The sequence below is a fragment of the Lissotriton vulgaris genome, chromosome 6 (assembly GCF_964263255.1).
Source record: "Lissotriton vulgaris chromosome 6, aLisVul1.2, whole genome shotgun sequence".
Classification (NCBI taxonomy): Eukaryota; Metazoa; Chordata; class Amphibia; order Caudata; family Salamandridae; genus Lissotriton; species Lissotriton vulgaris.
Genome location: NC_141694.1, coordinates 1,504,550,464 through 1,504,569,032, shown reverse-complemented (window position 1 = coordinate 1,504,569,032; position 18,569 = coordinate 1,504,550,464). Strand labels below are relative to the sequence as shown.

General features: G+C 41.8%; 1 protein-coding gene across 1 annotated transcript in view; it reads left to right on the top strand.

Moving 5' to 3' along the window:
* The window catches only part of NAPB (NSF attachment protein beta), a 236,860-nt gene that overhangs the window by 123,474 nt on the left and 94,817 nt on the right, over window positions 1-18,569 (top strand). The window contains exon 7 of the mRNA XM_086927680.1: window positions 4,560-4,644. Within this exon, the coding sequence (XP_086783806.1) occupies window positions 4,560-4,644 (85 nt within the window). The remainder of the gene's footprint in view (window positions 1-4,559; window positions 4,645-18,569) is intronic.

The window sequence follows — 18,569 nt, the reverse complement described above, 5'->3', positions numbered from 1 at the left end:
GCCTGTTCTAGTTTTGGCCGCCATCTTATGGTCAGGTGCAGTGTGGTGGAGGATCTGGAGAGTCAGCCAGCCGTCTTTCCCCCTTCTAACGGAGCTCTTCAACAATCTCCCTTCCCCGCTCAGGCGCCCACATCCCCGGTGGGCCTCCGATTATCCCCACTGCCCCGCTCCTTCAGCCTCACGGGAGATGGGAGCCCATCGAAGCGCCACACCGCCGTCTGAGCTCTAAGGCGGACCGCTCACCTCTGTGCTCTGGGCGTTGCAGCGGGTGTCCGTCTCTGTCCGTGGTTGGTGGCAGCGTGACTCCCCAAGGAACGCTCCTCATAGCCTTCAGTGTTACGCGATCAAGAAACTGGCGGCCGCCATATTGACCTGTGTCTAGGCCTCCCCGTCAGGAACTCCGCGTGGCTCTCAGGCGTAATCTAGACGGCGATCACCAGCTCTCCTTCTGCTCCAGTCCCTGGGTTGTCATGGGATCATTTTCCGTGCAGGTAGGGTGGCGATTTGCGGTGATTTCAGGTCCGGAGCACTAGCCTAGCCCGGGAGCCGAGACGGCTTTTGTCCGTTTGGCCATTATACCTGGCCACGCCCCTGAGCATCAATTTTTAACTAAAATATTTGAATGCATCTAATTGCAGTCTCGCTATTTCGTGAGAGAAAGAAAACACTTCACCTTTTTAAAGACATTCTGTATTTAAAGAGTTGTATTCCCTAATCGATAATCGTCATACTTCTACAATAATCTTAGTCATATTTTCTTGGAATCATGTGATTTGCTTAAATGAGAATATTCACATTTTGTGAGAATCAGTACTGTTTTGCATATTTTATATATTCTTTGCTGGCTTTTGAAATAGAGGTGAAATAACTTATACATTTCATATGGCAGCGACAAAGACAAATAATCTGTCTTGGTAATGATTAATAAACTTTTTCTTTGTTCTTTTCCATTATTTTAATTTGCTGGCACAACATATTAAGGACTGTATTTTCCCATATTCAAATAAGTTCATCCATTCCATTATTCAATGCTAAAACTTATTTTCACTGTTGAAACATAGTTTCTATATAAATAAGTCATTTGTAGTAAAAAGGAAAGATGGTGAGAAATGATTAGTATGTAACACAACTTGTAGATTTATACTTCTAACACAGAGCTGTTGCCCAGCTAAATCTCAAAATCACCTTTGGGTTTAAGGATTTAGAACCCAGAATTTCACTTAATAATAATTTAATGTCACTCTTCTGGAAGGGCAACCCCTCTTTTTTATTTGGTTAAATGATTCCCTATCCATTCTAGAACTCATCTCCCTCTTTTCATCTCAATTTACTTGAGCTCTTAGGACACACTTCAATTTGTCAAGTGTTATTTCTGGGGTTTGAGGTAACCAGCGGTAGGTCTGGCTGCTATGCTGTATGTTCACGCGCTCACTCTTTGTCAAAGTATGCTGTATAACCTTTGAGAGACTCTGTTTTTTAAGAGGGAAATTCTGTCTGAGTGAAAGGCTCACCCGACATCAATTAATCATTTGGATTTAAACCCTCCTTCTCTACTGGAATAGTCTCTACACCACCAAATCTGTATTGTGACTGTCCTTTCTTGCCACTCTTGACTAGGTTTCAGAGTCCTGACAATATATCTCCTGAAATAAACTGCATGATGTTTGGTATACCAGCCTACAGAAAAATTGTAGCTCAAGTATGGTGCCTAAAGAGATATATTATTAACTTAGTATTTCAATTTATACCTATGATTGTTCCATTTATCTTGATCAGCATTTGTCCCGCCTTCGACCTCCAACGCAGGGTTAAGCTGAGGGGGGAATGGAATCAGCTGGGTGTTCGGACCTGTAGGCAAGCCATTATTGCAACAATGAGCCCAGATAATAGACTTAAATATAAGACTAATAAATCTGATCCAGCATGCTCATCGCAATTTTAAACAAAAACAGCCTGTTACGGCTTTACCCCTACCTGTTTTAAATTAATCAATGTATTTTAAATAACCCCAAAGTACTGGGCAAACAATGCAAACAATGGTTTAAATAGTAGTTCATGTGCATGGGGCTGTTTTATGTATGGACTTGCAGCTCAGGGGAGCAGTTTTTAACAATTGATTGCTTGTACCGTTTTATTGTCATGAATAATGTGAACTTGGAATCCTCTTTTAAAGATATTTGTTTTATATCTAAATAAAGATATTTTTGTTTTTTTGATTTTTGATTTTTGATCAGCTTCTGTTATCATAACTTAAACTTTAAAATTGTTTGTAAGATCCCAATTCACCATTTCTTTTGCCCACTGGGTCCCAGATATTTATGCTGAAAGGTGCTGGTATTTCGCCTTGCCTGTGTGAAGAAGTGTGTGTCTCCTAGAGGAAGAACATATTCCGAATGAATCTTTCATTAAAAGGGGATTCATATGTTTTTTAGTAAGATTGTTCAGGCACATAATGTTTATAAAAATAATTTCTGTGCTGATCCCCATCTGTCATCTCCATGAATCTCAAATCACTAGTAATGTATTGAGATCCTTCAGTGTTAAGTTGACTCCAGATTATAGCATCCCTTACCCTTCCTCCTATCTGCCATCACTGTTCACCACTAACCCCTAGACTGAAAATTATGCTTGCTTTATACCTTAATAAACCTGCAAACTTCAGAGTCGACTACTTTAGTCTTATAATGTCAGTCTGTCAAGGCACAACCTGGGAGGACCAGCCAAATAGTTTACTTTATCCCATTCCATTCCTCCCTCGCTTCCACTTGCCCTTTTGCATTGACTTATTACAGTGATCATGAATCAAGAGAACAATTAGTATCCAGATTGCCTAGAGTGAGAGCTACAATTGTTTTGACTTTCTTAAACTATTTTGACAACTTCATTTCATTCTTTATGCTCCAGACTGATTGAGGGATTTCTTAGGAGGTTGGCTAATATTTTCTGACCTTATGCACCTCTAGTGGCCATCCTGTGCAGACTTCCTGTTCTGCCTTATCTCCTCCTGACTTTTTATTTCCAGAGCACCCTCTTGAGAAGTTCTTTTGCTAGACTGAGGATGGCTGTGCGTTTTACATCGTTTATTCTTTCAGTATAATTGCTTTAGATTTTCCCTTCCAAGTGAACAGAAGGTCTGTATTAGTATTTACTTTATGGAGGTATGATGGAACGTCTCCTATGTCTTTCCCTTTCTTCATCTGCCTGCTGAAAGGTCCTGGTACAACTGTAAGTGATGTCCCCTAAATAAGATTTCTACCTCTTCTGGCGCCATCTCTATGATGGTTAAGAGATTTACCTTCGCTCCCCCAACAAAATAAGTTAATGGTATGGCATGCCTAGACATATTTCATTTGTTTAATGGAGAATGCTTATTTTATAGCATTGTATGATTACTGACTCCTATGTTTCCCAGATTTGAGTGGAGATGATATTTGAGCATTGAGTGAACCATCTTTAAAACATTCCCTTCCTCTTTAACTTACCTCTCTGTAATTTCACAAGATAAGAACTGATTTTTTCCAGCAAGCTAATGGCCCAATGATGACTTTGGCAGTGTGGGAGTGGGCCCACCACGATGCCGCCATGCTCCCACACCGCCAAAGCTGTGTGAGCACCGCCTGCCAGATTACAAGTTTTCTTGTGTCTGGCGGGCGTTTATTTGGCCGTTCCACAGCAGTACCTCTGAAGCTGGGCAACGCAATTGGATTGCTAAAGGCAGAAACTGGGGTGCAGGCACATGGGGGGGAGTACAACGTGTGCCCCCCATGCATGGACCCCATGCACAGGCTCAAGAGGGGACCCTGTGGGGCCCTTTTATCTTTCCTCACAGCTAGCAGTTTTATGGAAAAGGAAGCTCCATGAGACCGCTGGCAGTGATTCTTGGTGGTGCTGCACCACCAAGCATATTGCATATTGCTCTCAGAAAGCCGCACCACTGCCAGGGATCTCTGGCACTTGCAGCAGTGCCATGGCGGTCAGACCCCCCAAGTTGGAATCCAGCACTCGGACTGGCGGTGCAGTGGTGGCCTGGCCACCACCGCTGCAACCGTGAGTTTGGCGGTCCTTGGACTGCCAAACTCTTAATTAGGCCCTAAGCCTCATGTCATTCCTATACATATGGCAACGTTTGCAGATTTGTGTTTAAGACTGCTATTCCAGTCACCAGTGACATGCTGTCTTAGAGATCTTTACAAACCTATGGTATTTTTTTACAGGTAAAACTAATAACGATAAATATTTTGTGCTGCAGTGTCAAAATTTAATTTTTATTTGTGTAACAATCTGTTGTTTAAGTATGTGTTGATACAATAAAATCTCCGATTCCATACATAAATTGACTCAGTACTTTACATTTTAGGATATTGCTACAGCACTTTACGGTACTCATTGTAAACCAACTGCTTTGGTTCTTTCTTTAAATAAAGATATGTAAAGTTGCAAGGTAAAACAATATAAAACATTATTAACACTGCATAGTTTAGACATCTAGCTTAAAGGCATTTCTGCATTTCTGCATGGTCTTGATTTGATTGAACCCCCAACTTAATTCTTCTTTCCAGTTCAGCTAACAAATGTCTACTGAAGGTGGCTACTTATGCAGCACAACTGGAGCAATATCAAAAGGCCATTGAAATATATGAGCAGGTCAGTATATTCTCTTGTTTATAACCCACAAACATAAATTGAAAGTTCCCTATCGTGTTATAGACAACCAACAGTTCCAGTTCACAGAGTACATGTTCACAGCATAAGGAATATAACTCTGATTATCGTGTTTGCTGCAACATCAGTTTGGACGGTGAACGTTATACTAATCTCTAATGCTGTCATTTGCAGAACTCTTTGAAGACTACAAAGTATTGAGAAAGTTTTTGTAAGGGTGCAATGATATTTTACATTTTACTATCTCCTGTCGTACAACTGCAGTGGAGACTAAAACCCTCTACCCTATTTGCTTTTCACACTATTACTGACTTACCAACAAAGGTGTGAACCACTTGACACAAAATACCTGTTCTGTGATCATTCCTCTCCTAAATTCCAAGGGCTTTGAAAGTAAAGTTTTCTAGTAAAAAAGGAAGACTGGTGTCAAGCTGGCAGTGAACTACAAGTAGTTTAGAAGATTTTAAGCATTCTTATGTCAGAAGATTTGCTTACTGGGTATTTGCCATAAATGCATTTGTAACTTCTCAGCTGAATTACAGTAATAGAACTTGTTTGCATTTGCCAAAAATATTATGACAAGGACCAAAAATTAAAAGTGCACTTCTGTATGTTGTCTAATCTTCTTAACTTTAATCATGTTTTGCCAGCATTTTGGGACATTCACTGGCTACAGGCACAGAAGATACTTGAATTAAAATAATTCTCTACAGTGCAGATAGATAATAATACTTTATTTGATTTAAAAAATCATAAAAGGGTGGGCTTACCACCATGCAAACAGTGTATACATCATAAAAAAACAACACAAATTCAGCTTTAAATGTTGTTAAAAACTGGTATCATAAAATATGCAAATTTATCGGGGAACACAATGTTTTTAACTCATGATAAAAGGAGAGAAGTAAAGGTGTGGGAAAATAACAGTAGTTCAAACGGGGGGCACGTTATTTTTAACTCATAGTGCAAAAAGACATCTGTTTGGAAAGGAGGAAAAGGGAGAGAAGAGTCCGTAGCCGGCCGAGGCCTGGCCTATTGTCCAGAGACCTCTTTGGTTGCCGCCCTGTTTTCCAGCTCTATGGCGGCGAAGTTCAAAAATGTTATGGTTTTGCATGAAAGTTCTATCCAAGATCCACTTAGGCATCTTATCACCGCCGCTCTGCAAGTTCTCACCTGAGCTTCTCTTAGAAGTGGTCGAAGAAGCATTTTTCTAAGATTCTGAAGTGCCGGGCATATGCATATAAGGTGCAGCAAAGATTCCACACCGTTGCCACAGAGACGGCACTCGGGAGTTGCCCACGACCGTAGCCATTTAGGAGTAAGCTCTTTGGAAGAGAAGCAGCCCAGCCTTAAGAGACTAAGTTTCCTTTTGTGATGGTCCCTGAAGCATTCTTTCAAGTATTCCTGAGGTTTTAAGTTGGTATATGATGGCAAAACGATCCAGGCATGGTTTTTGCCGGACACTGCTGCTTTGTCCATGAGTAATGATGCTTGTTTGACTGCTTTCTTGGTTATCAGCTTGAAAGCGGAGTAAGTCATGGGCAAAAGCCAGGATTCTTCCAGTTTTAGTGCCTCTAGAGCTTGCCTCAAGGTCTTATATGTTGAGTTTGGTAGACCGGCTTGTTTTTCAACTTCTGACCAGCAAAGGTGGGCCAGGGATTCGTCTGCTGCATCCCTCATGCGCCAATAATATTTGGCGAGTGCTCCTTGTCTAGCCGGGAGCTGGTTGGTAAGACCGAACTCCAAGCGAATTTGAGCTTGAGAGATATGGCGCGGAATTAGGAAAAGGTTTTTAAACAGCCTGGATTGGGCGAGGTTTAACGCTGTGGAGTCCCGGGTTGCCAGTAATTCTGAGCCGTATGTTAGTGATGGCAGAAATTTAGCGGCTACAATCTTAAGAATGTGGCCGGTGGAATGTCCGTTTAGTTGCTTTTGAACAGTTTTAAAAGCAAATTGAAGCTGCTTGGCTTTGGATTTCCCCTGTTCCAGGTGCTGTTTAAACTTTTGTCGATGGTCCAATAAGATTGCTAGGTATTTATATTTGTCTACCTGGGTTAAAGAAGTAGAATTTATCTTCCAGACAAAATTTTGTTTTTTCTTTCTAGAGCCGCAGAAGCATAGAGTGTTTTTTTTTTTTTAAGTTTATAGTCAGCTGTACGTTCGCGAGGTACTGCGACAGTTTGGAGATCAAGCGTTGTAAGCCGATGTGGGTTTTTGACAGGAGCACTATGTCTTCTGCATATTGAAGAGATATTATAGGTGAATTAGCCAATTTTGGAGGATCACCCTGAGTGGTACGTAGGTCGCTTTCTAGATCCGCGGTGTAGATATTAAAGAGGCTGGGGGCCAGTACACAGCCTTGTTTTAAGCCATTGGTTGTGTGGAATTTCCTTGTCAGGCGTCGACCATCTCCTTTTTTAACTTGGACCCAAGTGTCTGAATAAAGCTCGATGATTGCTCCCAGCAACTTTGGCGGCACGCCCCAAGCTTTCATTTTGGCCCAAAGAATGGATCTGGGCACTTTGTCAAAAGCCGCTTTTAGGTCCAAGAAGCAAGTGTACAGCGGGGTGGAATTGTGAATTGCTTTGTTAACAAGGAGGGTTAAGGCGGATAAGTTGGTCAAGGTGCCCAGTCCTGGCCGAAAGCCTGTTTGTGTCCGGGGAATTATCCCTGAACTGCTCACCCAAGAATCCAGTTCTACCAGCAGATTGGAGGCATAGATCTTGGCCTCTGCATCTATTAAGGCTATTAGCCTATAATTGTTAGGGTCTGATCGGGACCCGGATTTGTGGATTGGATGAAGAATACTGCCTCGCCATGATTCGGGAATATTCCCGGTTTTTAAACTGTGACCAAATAAGGGTGTTAGTTGGCTGGCCCAAAATGTTGGATCTTTCCTGAATAAGGCATTGGGAAGCCCGTTTGGTCCAGGTGCTCCATCTGTTCTCAATGATTTTATAGTGTTCGAGACCTGCTTTAAAGAGAACAGTTCCATGTCTCCTGTGTTCTTAGATATCGGTGAGTTCCTACTGCTTTTTGGAGCCAGCTTTGTGCTCGGGCTGAACCGGGGAAGCTCCTCTGGACGCTCGTTGTTATTGTCAGTGGAATTGTATAATAAGTCAATGTGACTGCTCCAAAGATGGTCCGTCATGTCCGAGTTAAACTGGCGATGTTTGCCGTTTAGCATAAAGTTTATTTTTGTCCAAAAATCTTTTGAGTTATTCAATTTACTTGCGTGGAGTATGGAGCATGCTAGTTTTTCCCTATGCAATCGCTTGGCCAGATTGATCTCTCTTTTTAGTTCTTTTTTTAGAGATTCAATTTTGTTCAGCGTGGTTTGTGATAACTGAGAGACTTTTTTACGTTCGGCCCTAAGGAATGCATTTATTTGCCTTTTTGATTGGCGCAGTTTCGGTGTGTACCATTCCCCGCCTCTTTTCCTTATGGGTTTGGGTCCTCTATTGTTGAATTGATGTTTCTTATTGATCTCCATTACGAAATTTTCCCAAGTTTTAACTATGTCTCTTGATGTTTCAGCTGGTTGGTACAATAGGTGGCATGACTCCATTAGAGTAGAGAGGTTTCCTTCATTCCAGTTTAGCCGTTTTAGGTTAAAGATTTTTGTGTTCAAGGACAAGGCTGCTGCCTTCTCCGATTTTGTAGGTTGGGTGGTCAGGATGAGGGTCTGTGGGAAATGATCGCTTTCTCTGCGTTCCTGGATCTGGAAGTCACTAATTTGGTGGAATAAGTCGGGGTCAGCCAGGGTATAATCTAAGGTGGAGCCCGAGTTCTTGGAGACCCTCGTTAGAGAGGCTGGTCTGTCCAAATGGCTTCTCCCATTTAAAGTGTACAGATGTAGAGCTTCTAGTTCTGAAGCACATTTCCTGCTCAGTGCACTTTGTCTGCACTGATTGCCCTGCCGTGGTTCGATATTAATGGGGAGGGGTCCCTCCTGTCCACCAATTAGGTTCAGATTAAAATCTCCCGTTATTATCATGTTTTCACTTGGGTAGATATATTTCAATGACTTGATTTTAGAGACTAGTTGTTTTATCCTTTTCCCTTTATGTTTTCCACGGGGATGCATATAGATATTCACGATCAGAAGTCCCAGGTTAGGGGTAATTTCCACTTTAATACATTGCATCCATGTGGAGTCTAAGTCGATGCAAGTTGGTGACCAGATGAAATCTGTTGATGTAAAAATGGATAGGCCCCCTTTGGCCCTGCCGGAGCGTCCATCCTTTTGAGCTGGAACGAGGAATTCTTTGTACCCCACTAGAGGGGAGTTTTTGGTCTGCCATGTTTCTTGAAACAATAGAATTTTAAATTGGGTTATAAACTCAATAAAGTCATCTTCCTCCAGCTTCGCATTTAAACCATTGACGTTCCATGAGCAAATCTTGCAGCCTTGCTTTTTACCCGTCATTGGGCTGCTGTCAGTTCAGACTACATTCCTACGTGATTGTGCCCGAATAGTGTGTTGGGGCCTTTCGGGCATGTCTGCCTCTTGGTGTGCGAAAGTGATTGTAATTTGCCTTAATCCCTGCACTTCCACTTCAGTACTACTTCTTAAATCTGGCCCTTTGGCGTTTTTTAGAAGGCATATTTTTGGGTTTTGTTTCCGCAGTGGGCTGGGATATCGCGCTGGGTCCACTATTTTTAATTCAATGCCCCATGCGGCGAAAGCCTCCCTATGAGACAGGATTAGATCTGTGGTGAAATGGTTGGTCCACGTTGTGATTGTTGAGTCGGAGCCTGCTTGAAGAGGGTTCGGTTTAAACTCAATTGATTCGAGGCCGCTCGATTTTAAATGTCGCAGACCTGGTAGTTCTTCTAGAAGTCTTAAAATGGCCCCTCTGTTCAGGATATCATAAGACCCTCTTGAACTGTATTGTGGGTTAAACTCAATTTTATTACTTGTCGTGGGCTGTTTTTGGATTTTAGGTCGTATATTCTCTTCAATAAAGCGATGGACCGTTCCTGCTTGGTCCGCCTCTGGCTCTAGTGTATGTGAGTTTACCATCAGTGCGCTGTTAGCAAAATCTTGTCTGTTAGGGACTGGGGCTGATGATACGTGAGAATCTCTGCCCTGTGTATCTCGAGAGTTAATTCCCTTTATCGTTGCGACATTATCTAAGTTAACTTGACATTTAAAGTCTGGGGCTTGACTAGGTGAGTTATTGTCGCTTAAATCCGTCTTTTGGTCAATGTTTATGTTTTTTCCCGGCTCTTGAAGTGGTACTTTACGGTCTGGTTTTTGACTCGCGGGTTTAAAGATGCTGAACACTTTTAATGTGTTCGTCTTTGTCGTTGTTTCACATTTTGCTACTTCTGAAGTCAAGGGCGCCTTGGTCGTTGGATGGACCGTCGGTGTAGACCCTTGCTCTGACGTTGTTCTAGTTTGAAGTGGAACGCTCTCGGGATGCTGTTTGGCTTCCTTAATCTCGGGATTGTTGGTGGGTTTTTCCGAGAAGGTTTGTGGAACCCATCGGTTGTGTGCTTTCGCATTTCTGGCTTTCCTTAGTCGCTTTCGTTCTCTCTTTGTGAGCATTGGAGCCTGTTTGATATGGTTGGCGAGTGGCGCGGCGTTGGAAATTGGCCCCTGAATTAACTCAGCCGCCTCTATACGATTAATCGGGTTATGCTCATCTGGTCTTGCTGGCGACCGGTTTTCCTTTGCTGGGGGAGAGTGTAGATGGTCTAGAAATTCTGAGCGCTCTTCGCCCCTGCTGGCTTTGGTCTGCCTTGTCACCCTGCCGGTGCCCTCTATGGAGTGCGGATTACCGGTTGGTTCCCTTGCTATTGAGGTTGTTTCCGTGGGAGAGTCTTTAGGCGAGTCCTTGACGGCCCCTAGTATCTGGGTCATCAGGTTGGGTAATGTGGCCAGCTTGTCTATTATATTGGAGCAGTGACAAGTGTAGAATGTGTGATCCTTATTTAATTGGACCTTGGTAATCATAGTGTTTAAGTCTTGTAGGTTTGCTTCAATTCCCTGGATGTGAAACGCTAGGAGGTGGAGCAAATCGACTTGAGTATCCATCTTGTCCGCGTGATAGGACATGGCCGCTCCTATGGTTTCCATTGTCTTTAATAATTGCGGCCAGATGGAAACCTTTTGACTATTCTCTGACGAATCCCCCTGAAAATGAATGGGAATAGGTGATATAGGCGGATATGCAAAGGGGTCTGAATGCGTTAGATGCTCACGCAGTTGGTCGCTCCCTGGGTTTTTGTCACTACTCTCTTCCTTCCCAGGGCCTTGATTGTTTTGAGTTGATAACTCTTGTGTGCTTCGTTTGAGTATTACAGACTCAGTTGCTATTCGATTTAGTTCCTGTGGCTTCGGTGTCAAGCAATATTTAATGGCATCGATGTCATCAGTATCTCGTCCGGTTGGGGCAGAGCGGCACTTTATTTCCAAACCCGGCCTAAGCTGACTAGACGTTGGACTGTGAGAGTTTGCCTGTGGATTTGGGCACTGTTTTTCAACACGGGGTAGCGCCTGAGGCTGCAGAAGGGATTCCTCAATTGTTGTTGGGGACATGTTCTGAATTAAATGTGCACTCTGCAGACTCTGCTCTAGGAAAACCGAGTCGTCAGTTGCGTCCGGGACCCAGTGTACTAGGGCGCGCGTTGGTAGTGAATGGGTCGGTTGTAGAGGCTGAGAGGGTGGTTCCCCCTTAGCTTGCTCTGAGTCTTTAGCTATTTGTTGGGTCTTTAAAACATTTAACCAGAGGGGGCCAGTGCAGAAAGTGTTTTATGGGTGGGGTGTCTTTTATGGATAGGAATGTTCTTTGCATATGCGTGCAATAGACTTTCGGTCATGCTCAAAATGCTGTTGGGATATAATTTTTTAATAATATCAGTAAGGCAAAATGGGATGTTTAGTGTAGGGCACACAAAAGTGGAATGTAATTTTATTACAGATTCACCTGAATTCCAAAACTTTGAAGTTTATGTGAAATCTTTAATGCTTAGCTCTTCACCCCAGCCTCTTGGGGGCCAATTACGATGGCGGTCGGACTGCACACTGACAGGCCCTCAGTGGCGATCAGACCACGAGAGCGCTTCTGTCTGACTGCCGGATTATAATTCAGTTGGTCACACCCACTGCGGACAGAGGGAAGACTGTTGCCTCTGACAGGATCTGTGATCACAACAGGGCAGCGGTCAAAGTCAAAGGAACTTATTGAGTGCATAAATCACCAAAAAGGTCTCATGGCGCTTGCGGAGACTTTGTGTGAACTGACAGTCTGATATGGCGGCATTATAGATGGTCAAATAGCCAGATTTTTAATTCCTTGGGGAAGAGCTTGTGATCAGAGATGGAGAGAAGCTGAGATGGTAGCTAGTTCCAGAGGGCGGGTGCGAGAAAAGAAAAGGATCGACCGCCGTTTGTTGCAGTGCGGATTCGTCGCGGAGTAAGGAGATATTTGGTACTAGATCTTAGTGGTCTGCTTGGATGATACCATCTAAGTTTCTAAGCTAAATAGCTTGGTCCGGTTCGTGTGAGCGAGACACAGGATTTTGAAACAACCTTGCTTCTTTACAGGGAGCCAGTGAAGAGTCCTCAAGCTAGGTGCTGTTGGAGCTCTTGATGGAAGTTTTAAAATCAGTCTAGCAGCAGTATTCTGCACGATTTGAAGTTCAGAATGGAGCTCCGCATTTACGGAAGCTAATAGGGCATTGCCATAGACCATACGGCTTATGATAAGCCCATGCACCAGCGGTTTTCTGGATTCAATAGGAATCCATCGAAAGATGTTGCATAATTTACGCAAAATTACATAACACATACCTATTACATGGTTTATATGATTTTTCATTGACAACTGATTGTCAATCATTATTACGAAGTTCCGCACTACTTGTTTAGGAGATGGACATGGGCCTAGATTTTGGGGCCACCAGTTACTGGACCAGTACTCATCGGCTTTCGCAAAAAGAATAATCTCCGTCTTGCTTCCATTAAGCTGTAAGTGATTGATGCACATCCACTTGTTGATGTGGGTCATGCAATTTTTAAAACAGATAATTGTATCTGTGGGGTCAGGGCCAAGATTAATTAACAACTGAGTGTCATCAGCATATGACACTACCTCAAAACCATAGGACCTGATTACCATTGCCAGAGGTGTTACATAGAGGTTAAAAAGCATAGGACTCAAGATGGAACCCTGTGGAACTCCTATGTTTACAGACCGACTGCATGAGGCCAGGGTACCTATTTGTACTGGGTTGGTTTGGTTCATTAGATAATTCCTGAACCAGTCCAGGGCCTCGTCCAGACCTCCCAGAGCCGCTGCTCTAAAATGCTATGGGAGATGGTGTCAAAAGAGTCGAACAGATCTAAAAGGACTAGCATGGCTAACTGCCTGTTATCCAGGGCCAGCCTGATGTTGTCAACAACCTCCACCACTGATGTTTCGGGGCTGTGTGCCGCCCTAAACCCCAACTGTGATGGATCGAGGAGTCCATGACTCTCCAGATGTGTGGTAATCTGTTTATTAACCAAGGACTCGAGTACCTTTCCAAAATATGGAAGCAGTGAGATTGGAAGGTAGTTACTAGGTACCTTTGGATCAGAAGAAGGCTTTTTTAGGATTGGCTTGACTTGAGCTGCTTTCCATCTGGTGGAAACCGTGGCCTGAGCTAGTGACATATTGAATAGCTCTGTGAGTTTAACTGTGAGTAAAGGAGCTATATTTGCAAAAGAACAGGGTGAGAGCGAGTCTGCTGGGGAACCTGATTTGTTCTTAGCTAGGGCTGTGAAGACTTCCTCTGGAGTAAATACAGAATACAGGTCGGAATCTTATGGCAGTGGTGCAGAGGTAGGCACTGCCATCGGGGTTACGAAATCCCTTTCCAATATCCTTTTCATGTTGTGAAAACTGCCATGAAAAGGCTATTGTAAACAGAATTTGGTGGCCTCAAACATAGCCCCGTCCATTGTGGGCCACTGTAAATTGGCCTTGGGGGCACATGCAGTGCCCCACTCACCTCCATGCACCGTGTGCAATGCAAGACATGGTGCATGGCACACGGTTTATGAAGGTGCAGAAGGTGCTCTTTATCATGGCATCATGTGCTGTGGCCCTTTTCCTTGGCAGCAGCACAAGCCGTCATGATAAAGAGCACTTTCTGACTGCCAGCACAGCAGTCACATCGTAATGTGGTGGTCGGACTGCCGCCTGCTTGTCAGGCAGTCTCCTAACCGCCGCAAAAGCGGGCGGCGATCCAACAAACCGCTATTGTAATCAGCCTCAACCATTTATTCTTGCCTTGTATCATTTTTGTGTCATTTTATTAGTAGATTAACTAGTGGCATTTTAGTGGTGAGTGTTTTGCATTAAATTGCTTGGCCATTGACAATGCCCATTGATGCATTCTTGATTAGCAAAATTGTTGCCTCTTTGGTGTATATATACTCTGTAGGTATGAGGACCAAGCTTATGTCATAGGTGGCAAATGACTTGCCTGGATAAGTAGAACTCTGATCAGGAAGAGTACCTACTGATTAGACCTAAGGGATGTGGTCACAGATAGATATTCCTGGTACGTGATGGATATGAAAAGTTTTAAACTGGACCCTCAAGTGTTTTCGGAGGTAGAGGGATTGTAGGAGATGTGCATCACCACCCTTCTTTGTGAGAATAAAAAAACCTCAGTTTTTTGACCAAATAACCTGCAACTGAACCTAGAAGCATTTCTTTTATCCTTCATAAAGATTCCAGGGATAGTAGCCCAGGCCAGGGTACAACTGGATATGTTTGTCCATTTCTCTAGGCACAACACAGACATGCTTTTTTACATCCCTTTTTGATTTATGGCCAGATGCTGCAGACCATCTGCCATAACTGCAAATTTTCTGTCTGGTTCAGTAGATAGATTCCCCCACCGTTTGACAATGGGAGACTCTAACATTGGTCAGGTAGATAGTTTCAATCTTAAAATGTGGGGAGACACCTGGACTTACAACGGAGGCTCTAGTTTTGATTTCTAAGTTATTTATAAGTTGGATCTGCGCAGTGTAGTTGATGTCTGGAACATCTCTATCTCACTTTCGCAGAAGTTGTACATGTTCTCATTTTTCTTTCAGGATTACCAAAGCAAAAAGAGGCTTTCAGAGTGATCAACATGATCAGGTTATCAATTTTCTTAGAAATGCCTGTATTAGGGATCACAGATTGAAGAGCACCTGTTGGGCTTCACAAAATAAGGTTACAGAGATAATTGTCTTCAATGAATGGCTGTATCACGCTCAATACATTGCTGATTAATTGGGGAAAACAACAATCATTGTCTTTGGGATTAGAAACTTGAAGCAAAAGTGGGATTTGAGCAAAATGCAATTAGAAGTGGTATGAGAATATCTCAATATGGGTATGTTATTTTGCTCTGAGTTTTCTGAACATGCACAAGTTACCCATAGAAGTTGAAGGCTTTGTCCACCAGACTAGGATTGCCACAGTTCTTTTCAAGTCATGTGAGTTTGGAATTTTAAGCTTTAGTTCACACTTGTACTGCTAAGGTCCTAGCAGTCCTCTATGGGCTGGCATGCAAGATTGATCGGTCATGGAATGGAAGAACGAGATCTAGGCCAGGAACTTTCAAATGTTTGAAAGTGGTCAGGCAATGTAAAGATGTGGAGTTTATTCTTTTAATAGTGCAATAAATAAGTCCAAGACCCTCTTGAATATTTTAGAACATTGTTTTATCTCCAAAATGTCTGAGGTACAAAATAGAGTTGGCTTAAAAAAGCAATAGGTGTTTAGACAAACTATCAAGTTTAAATCATGGGAGACATAAATATTGGAAATTAAATAACGTGACACACAAATTTCATGATGCACAAATATTGTTGAAAGAAAATCGTTTTTTTTAAACAAATTTTTATTGTCAAGTGGCACATAAATTACAGGCCCCTGTACCCCAGGGACAACCACAGAATCAAAAGCAACTATCATTGACTTTGACATTTTACAAAATAGTATCAAGAAAAAATTAAGGGCAATACAAACAAAATCTAACTCCCCCTCCCTCCCTCCCAACCCTCCCCCTGATCGCTCCACACACCAACTCCAGTCGAAGCCATTCCAATGTTAGAATAGGAAATACCCACCAGGGTTCCATTGTCCATCCCTCTCTCAACAACTTCACCTATGCACCGCATCTTCCATTCGCGGGTCTCTATCTGACGGGACTGGATCCAGGAGCAATCCCCTATACTCAGCCCACCTTCTCCATATTTTAAAATGTTTGAGGGGCACCCCCTGGCAATGAAAATGGGTTTCTCTAGGCCCATGCAGAAGTCCAGGCCATTCTTCCAGGCCGATAGTGAGGGGGGCCTGTGCCTTCCACACCCTTGCTATGTCTCTTTTCGCTAACGTAAGACCCAACAGTAGCAAGTGACGTTTGTAGACCTTGCCGCCTATCCCCTCCATAACATGTAAGAGCGCTAACTTTGGCGAGTGGGGAAGATCCCAGCCTAGCATCTCTGATAGGCAATTAAAGACTCCCCTCCAAAAATGATCTAAAGAGAGACACTGCCAGACCGTATGTATTAACGTACCCTCTTCTCGCTCACATCGAAAACACACAGGGAAGGCAATCAACCCCGCCCTCCACAGACGCATACGTGTATAATAAATCCTGTGCAGGTACTTAACTTGGACCAGACGCAGGCGCACCGCTATGGCGGCCCCTCGCAGGGCAGCCAGAGCCTCCACTCAATCCTCCTCCTCTAAAGGGCCTAGATCTCCCTCCCAATCCATCTGGAGTTTTTGGACCTGGGGAAAGCAGTAGATAACCAGGATATGATATATTCTCGAGATCTTATGATCCGGTAGTTCGCCCACACAAAATTTGGCTTCCAGAGGGCTATACTCAGCCAAGGATTCCAATCCCGCCAAACAGAGCATGACAAAATTGCAGGTATAACTGGGACTTCGGCATATGATATTCTGCTTGAAGGTCCTGGAAGGATTTCAACACAAGGCCCCTCATGACGTCCCCCAGGACCGATATTCCTATGTGTTCCCAGCCCTGAAATCCCGACAAGGCCGCCAGTTGTGACAACCCCCTATTATTGCATAGGGGGGGTCCCCCACGTTAGCGTGTTCCACCACCCGATTCGTTGCAGCACCTGCCGCCTGACTTGGAACCCTCGTAGCAAAAGGCAAAGATCTCCGTAGCGGTGCCGATTATAATACCCAGTGCGATTGTATGACAAAATATCGAAAGACAGAAAATCGACCTACAAAAATATTGACACAGAAATATCGACATCAAAAATATCGCAGTCCTATCTACATAAAGGTAAGTACAAAAATATCCCCCCAAAAATATCGTAAAAAATATTGGTTAAAAATATCGTTAAAGATGTTAAAATCTAAAAATAAGTAAAAAATGTATATAATTTACAACATTATAGATATTAACAATAAAACATTTAAAAAATAATTAATACATATAATTTTAAAATTAATTAAACATCTACATATAAATTAATATATATACTTACTCCACATATTGCAACAGTAAGGAAAGCATTTGATAGCGTAGGAGTAAAAATTACTATTCCCACTCCAGTGAGTGCAACAGTAGGGAAAGCTTTGGATAGCGTAGGGGTAAAAATTACTATTCCAACTCCAGAGAGTGCAACAGTAGGGAAAGCGATGGATAGCGTAGGGTTAAAAATTACTATTCTCACTCCAGAGAGTGCAACAGTAGGGAAAGCACTGGATAGCGTAAGGGTTAAATTAACATACTTATCAATTACAAATGTTTTTTTAAAAAACATAATAATTAATTTACATTTTTTATTAATATATACCAATAAATTTAAATTAATATTTAGTCAAATAACAAAATTACATCCCACACTATTCCCCCTTTAACACACAACACACTAGACATACAAAAGAAACACAATTAATGTAACTATCAATTGATCAAATAATAATAAATGAATATAATTATAAATTAACTAATTAATAAATATTAATTACCAATGAATAATTAATCACACATTAATAATTAGTTAACAATAAAGTAATTAGAAATAACAATAAAGTCATTAGAAATAACAATAAAGTAATTAGAAATAACAATACATAATAATTATTAATACATTAATTCTAATTACCAAATTAACTAATTAATAAAAATAATTACCAATTAATAATTAACAATTAGTATTAAATACCAATAAATAAACAGAATCTCATTAATTTATTTCCCACCCTATCCCCCTATAAACCCACAACCCACTACACATAAAAAAATCACATTTAATTATCAATAATCACTTAATTAAAATTAATCACCAATTAATTATTAATTAACAATACATTAATTAGCAATAACAAATATTAATTATTAATCAATTAATTCTAATTAATCTAATTAATAAAAATTAATTACCAATTATTTATTAATTAATTACTCATCAATACTAATTAATAAAAACATGTTAATTATAATTAAATTACTTCCCACCCTATTCCCCTATAAACCCACAACCCGCCCTGATACTAAAACGCAAAATTTACTAATTTCTAAACATTTATTTTAAAATCTATAAAAATACATTAAAACATGTTTAGCATACATATGAAATACATACTAAAATACATAACACTAAAGAAAATTTCGATATTATTAACAATATTTATGCTTACGATATTACTTACTTCGATATTTAAAAAATCGATATTACTTACCTTGGAGTCGATATTCTGGTCAGCAATATTCTTGACTTCGATATTCTGTCCCTACGATATTAAAAACTCGATATTAATGTAGGTCGATATTTTAAATTCAATATTTTGACTGCCCACCACCCAGTGCAGCTAGTAGTCTCCCAAGAGCCGCCTCTCTACTGCATATGCCGGGTCTTCCAA